Here is a 6,000-nt window from a genome sequence, read left to right as displayed (position 1 = left end):
GGTCAGGTCAGGTCAGGTCAGGTCAGGTCAGGTCAGGTCAGGTCAGGTCAGGTCAGGTCAGGTCAGGTCAGGTCAGGTCAGGTCAGGTCAGGTCAGGTCAGGTAAGGATCAGGACTGAGTGGATTTCCGAGCGGTGCTCGCTTATATACCGATTGGTGATTTCAATAGCCTGTTTTGAAAGCAATTTTAAGGCAATTGAAACAAGTTTTTGGATGAAAAAGTAACAAGTATATACCGCGTACACATTTTATCTTTCGAATGAAGTGTTTATCATACCATTTCGGTCAGTTGTTTAAGAGCTATTGACGCTCAAAATCTCGGTCTCCGGCGTAACGCTTTCGTTTTCGAAACTTTGATTTTACACCCCGGTATAGAAATGAAAGACGTAGTCCTACGTCAAAAGTGGTAGTTTTGTTCTTTATTGCAATATTAATATTATTGCATATTAGATACGTACTTTGTTATTTTTTCGTTATAGGGCTATGCGAAAAATATTTTTTTTTCAACTTTTTCCCAAAAATGACTTTTTTTCAAAAATAACTTTTGAATCACTGAACCGATTTAGATGATCGACATATCAAATTAAAGCCAATGAGCTTTTGTTAAAAAATACTGAACATGCGTGAACCATGGATTTTCTTCTTCTTCTTCTTTTTGGCTTTCAGTTCATTCGCCTCTAACCATGGATTTTGTTTTCCTAATTATTGGTTGTAGTTGTTTTTCTATATTTTAAAAAATATTTTTCCTTGAAAGCTGAAGATTTTTACATAACATAATCGATATCAGAGATACTATATTTTCAAAGCCATAAAAACAACAAAAGACGACTACAATCAATAATTACGAAACAAAATCCACTTTTTTGCTGCTTCATGAGGCTAGCTCATTGGTTTTAATTTGGTATGTTGACTATCTAAAACGTGGTTCAAAAGTGATGAATTAAAAAAAAGGCATTTTTGAAAAAAAAAGTTGAAATAATTGATTTTTTGAAACACCATAAAATGGAAAAGTTCACCCTAACGAAAAAAATAAAAATACGGGTCTAATGTTTTGTGATGAAGAACAAAATTAGCACTTTTTATCTGAGAACTACTATATCGGTTATGCATGGAATGGCTGATTTATAATATTTATTTACCGTAAACAGGTTAATTATTTTTGTACCCATAACGTCCAATGAAATCAGTTGTGATGTTTAATTCCACCTTGAAAACTGTTCGTGTTTTGGTTGTGCAACACGAAAAATATGTTAAAAGTTTGTATTAAGTAAAAGAAGATTTTTTTAACCCTTCTGTACTCGCGTGCAAAATCATAACACGTACACTCGCGCACGGTGTCACAGACCGAAAATTGAACTTCTCTGTATTTTGCCATTGTGTATTCTTCAGGCTTTATTGGCATTGGCAAGAAGAGCGTATGTTTAAATGAAAAAACCCCAAAAAATATGTTTTCTTCGTCTTTATTATGTTTCACTGTTATTAATTGAAAGTAAGCAGCTGAATATAATTTATGGAAGTATAAAGAGCTATTAAATAATATAAAATCGTATTAATTGATTGTGGTTTCATTGGAGTAAGAATCAGAACATAGCATAACGGCATGCTCGAAACAAACTTTTTTTTTTCATTTCATGCAGTTGTTGCGTGTTTTCGGGTCTTTTATCGGAGAGAAAAATGTATACTGACCTTCTAAGGTAAAGATGATAAAGGTTCTGGAATATAAAGTTCGCATATTTCTAATATTCTTTGTCTCTGTATTCTACTAAACTAAGAATAAACTAAGAATTAATACCTTTTTATAGATAGGGCATAAAAAGATGATATAAAAGGATTTCTAGGAACTTCCTTTTCTTTCTCTTGTTTTTGACGTAGGACTACGTCTAACCGGAAGATATAGGGGGTGAAATGAAAATCTAGGCACTGAACAAGTAGGAAAAAATGCAAGATTTGGAACGCTTATAACTCGTGCATTTCTCAATAGATCGCAAAGGTTTTTGCATCAATTGATAGGAAATATATCTACGCATCTATCATAACGAATAACATTTTATATTTCTTGAGATAAATAATTGAATAATTGTGAAATATCAAGCATTGTCAAAATGCACTATGTGCCCATTTTTGATTGGTCCATTTTGTGCTCCTCAAATCGTACCGACCAAAACGGGCAACCAGAGCAGCAGCGAAATAGAATGAAGCACGATTGGAAAGGAAAAAGAAAAAAATTAACGAAACATTGGCAGTCTCACACATGCGTAATTCTCGAGCCAGCCAGTCAGCTTAAAAATCCTCGCTCCGCTGCCGTAACGATCATTCTTTATGTGGACACCGACTGGACAACATCGTTGCTGGACGGCGAGGGATCAAGTGCCTTTCTCAAGGCAAGAGGGTGGAGGTGGTAGCGCTGAAGTAAAAGTAGAGTAGAGTTTTCAAAGGGCCTTTCTCAAGGCTAAGGACGAATGAACTGCAAAAGTTTAAAGTCTCTATAATACAAGACCTTCCTTCCTTCCTTCCGTAACGATCATTCTCATCCAAACCGTACACCACATCGGTTCGCATCACAACACATCAACAAACCTACCCAAGCAGCCATGTCTGGACTGGGTAAGGAGGAAAAGTGAAGGGAAAGGCAAAATCCCGCTCGAACCGTGTTGATCTGGAGTTCTCCGCAAGGATAGCTAGGCCGAGCGCGTTAGTACCAGTGTACCAGTCCACCTAGCCGGCGTTATATAGCTTCGGCCGCCGAAGTGATCGAGTTAGCTGGCAAAGCTGCTCGCGACGATAAGAAAACCCACATTCGGAACAGAACACATTCGGTTCGGTGGACATCAAGACAACAGGCAGTTGCAGCGAGTGGCGAGTGGCAAACGCAATCGCAAAACGGCATCAGGTAGCAGAAGAAAAAAGTTTGTTCTTTATACAAACTGCTTTGGTGGCAAATCCAGAACAAGGCGACATCGAGGGCGTTCAAAATGGTTTTTTTCAAAACCACGAGTACTCAGTTTTCTAAATTGGAACCATTCCATGAAACAAGGCGCTTTTCAGGTCCATTAAACCTTCCAAAAAAGAGTTTAGGAAATAAAGTTCAATGCTTTCTAAAACATTATCCAAAATAATAATAAAACACAAATTGATGTTTTCATAATTTGTTTGCCAGGATCTGATGAGTATGTGAATTTGGCAGTTGTTCTGAGCTTATTGATAGTTGGGGACTTTCCTGATTACTCAATTTTCACCAATTCTTAAATTGTTTCCAGATTGAAAGTACAGTAATCTACAATTAGTTCGACATTTAGCTAATTGGACGGACATGTAATGCGTCTTATTTAGTTGGACATTTTTGTAAACATAGAGATCCAAATTATGACCCCACATTGAAAGTCGACACTGTACCACTGTCATCGCAAATGTTCAATTACAGGTTAAAATCGCCTCCAATGCGACACTGAGTGGCGCTTCGGCACGTCGCATTGAATGTAATTTACTGTACAACATGTCACAAAGCTGGATGGGAAGAAATTTTCCAACTGTGAAAGCTGTGGCGAGTGGCAACAAATCGCTAAACAGGAAGGTTTAGCCAAACAAGATGGGGATATCGAGTGATAACAAAACAATAAACTCTTTAGATTAAAGATAATTTTGTGATCCTGAAAAGGACCCTTTTTAGCCTGTATGTGAATCCAACGAGCGAACAAATCGTAATGAATGTATTTTTTGCCATAGCTCCCTTTTAACGCTCGTTCGTTCGTCTCGTTGGACTCGCCCCTCTGGCTGAGTCTGCCGATTTGTCTCTATCCTGTGAGTGTGTACCGCTAGAGTATAAAACACACGGACCCCAAAAAAATATCTTATTTTCTTTCAAACCTTAAACCCGATGCATCGGCATCGTGGACGTAACAAAGGAGGACAAGTTAAGGGAAAGGCAAAGTCTCACTCGAACCGTGCAGGTCTCCAGTTCCCTGTTGGTCGCATTCACTGTTGGCTCGCAAGGGTAACTAGGCCGAACGGATTGGTGCCGGAGCACCAGTATACCTAACAGCGATTATAGAGTTTCGGCCGTCGGAGTGCTCGAGTTGGCTTGCAAAGCTGCTCACGACAATAAGAAAACCCGCATCAAGAACAGAGCAGCTTCGGTTCGGCGCTCATCAAGGCAACAATTAGTTTCAGTGAGTGGCAAAGTGTTTCTCCGGCACGTCGCATTAAATGTAATTTACTGAACAATATGTCACAAGCTGGATGGGAAGAAATTTTCCAACTGTGAAAGCTGTGGCGAGTGGCAAACGCAATAGCTAAACAGGAAGGTTTAACCGAACAAGATGGGAATATCGAGTGATAACAAAAACACAACACCAAAGGTTCTTTTCAGAACCATCAACATATTCATAAAGAGTAAACAGTAAACTAATCCATTTTTCAGGTAGATAGGTAGGTATTCACGTAGGAGAAGAAAATAAAACAATATATTTAAAATATATATTTAACAAAAGCTGTCCTCTTTGTATAGTCCTACGTCACTCCGGTTATGTCCCCGATATTACCCACCCGTCTTTTTTTTGTTGATATTTTTCATTATATTAGGCTGTCAAAAAAGTCCTGCGGTATTTCCGCGAGGTGTCGTTGTAAGCTCGTAGTTCTAGTTGTATTCATTGTATCGAGTCACTAACACTTATACGAAATGTTCATCTGCTTGTCACAAACCTACACCTCTGTTGCATACGCTGTTTACCGTTCAAGTGAGTAATATCGTTACAGCTACGTTGCCAATTTTCCGTTTTCCAATTTACAATCCAATATGTTTCCGAAAACCTACAGAAACCTACCTCAGAAACATGTCTAATTTACATACCTTTTGACTGTCGGTGCTATGAGCAAATGCTTGCTGCAGCGACCTTTGCATCTCGTTTTGAACATAAAGGCCTGTTCCCGTTCCATTACCATGTCTACAACTACGACGGAAATGCTCCAGATGATGTAGAATCTGATAAATTGATAAAAAAAAATCGGTTATTATTTCTCTGTGCAACTAGTTTTGTTTTCCCTGTCAAAAATACTATACTAATACTACCACCATTTACATACCTGCTCGGAAGTTGGTGTGCAGCTTTGTGATGGAGACGCTTTCAGAGGACGTTTACGTTTGTTTGGAGAGCACGAAGGATATCTCGATGTCAAAAGACCAGCTATTATTTCTGACAGCTTACTCTCGTACTCATCACACCAACATCTATTTATACATTACAGAATTAGAATAAAACAACAATAACTTTAAAACTTACTTTGAAAAATTATTTCAAATTTCTAAATATTATAAATATTATCCTCGAAAATCTTTGAAAACCTGAAATTTTGCACAGATCATTTTTTGGGCCAATAAACAAAATTACCAGTTCTTTAACGCTTGTATGCTAAAAGAGCAGGGAACGCATGTCCGATTGAGCTGGAATTTGCACAGATCATTTATGGGCCAATAAACAAATTGTACAGGGTTTTTCAACTTATCTCAATTTACAACTTATTTCAATTTACTTTTCCGAAAGTAAATTGAAATAAAACACACATACTATTCGAATTTCGATTAAACTTTTATTTCAAATTAAAGTTTATGTGTGAAATACAACATCATTCAAATGTCCACCAAATGTCCATCCGGAACAGGTAATGTTCGATGACTTTTCGGCACATATGGGGCGGTATGTCGGTCATAACTTCACGAATGTTGTCTTTCAAATGTTCAAGAGTTTGCGGAGAGTTGGCATAGACGCGGTCTTTCGCATAACCCCACAAAAAAAAGTCTAGCGGGTTCAAATCGCATGATCTGGACGGCGAATTGGCATCACCAAAACGCGAAATTATGCGTCCCTCAAATTTCGTTCGCAATATGGCCATGTTCGGTTGTGTTGTGTGGCACGTGGGTGTTTGGGTGTTCACATAGCCACCGAGCTCGAAATGTGCCTCGTCGCTAAAGAAAATTTGATGCGAAAATTCAGCATCTTGCTGCTGT

The 6,000-nt window shown here is 38.2% G+C and overlaps 1 protein-coding gene across 1 annotated transcript in view; it reads right to left on the bottom strand.

Annotated features, from left to right (window-relative positions):
* Positions 1 to 4,504: 4,504 nt before the first annotated feature.
* Positions 4,505 to 6,000, bottom strand: part of LOC129781613 (integrator complex subunit 3 homolog) — a 36,580-nt gene continuing 35,084 nt past the window's right edge. The window contains exons 9-10 of the mRNA XM_055789256.1: positions 5,079 to 5,223; positions 4,505 to 4,977 (exon numbers count right to left, since the gene is read on the bottom strand). Of these exons, the coding sequence (XP_055645231.1) occupies positions 4,816 to 4,977; positions 5,079 to 5,223 (307 nt within the window). The 3' untranslated portion in view covers positions 4,505 to 4,815. The remainder of the gene's footprint in view (positions 4,978 to 5,078; positions 5,224 to 6,000) is intronic.

The sequence above is a fragment of the Toxorhynchites rutilus genome, unplaced genomic scaffold (assembly GCF_029784135.1).
Source record: "Toxorhynchites rutilus septentrionalis strain SRP unplaced genomic scaffold, ASM2978413v1 HiC_scaffold_16, whole genome shotgun sequence".
Classification (NCBI taxonomy): Eukaryota; Metazoa; Arthropoda; class Insecta; order Diptera; family Culicidae; genus Toxorhynchites; species Toxorhynchites rutilus.
Note: the sequence above shows the minus strand (reverse complement) of the source record. Positions and strands in the feature narration are given on the sequence as shown.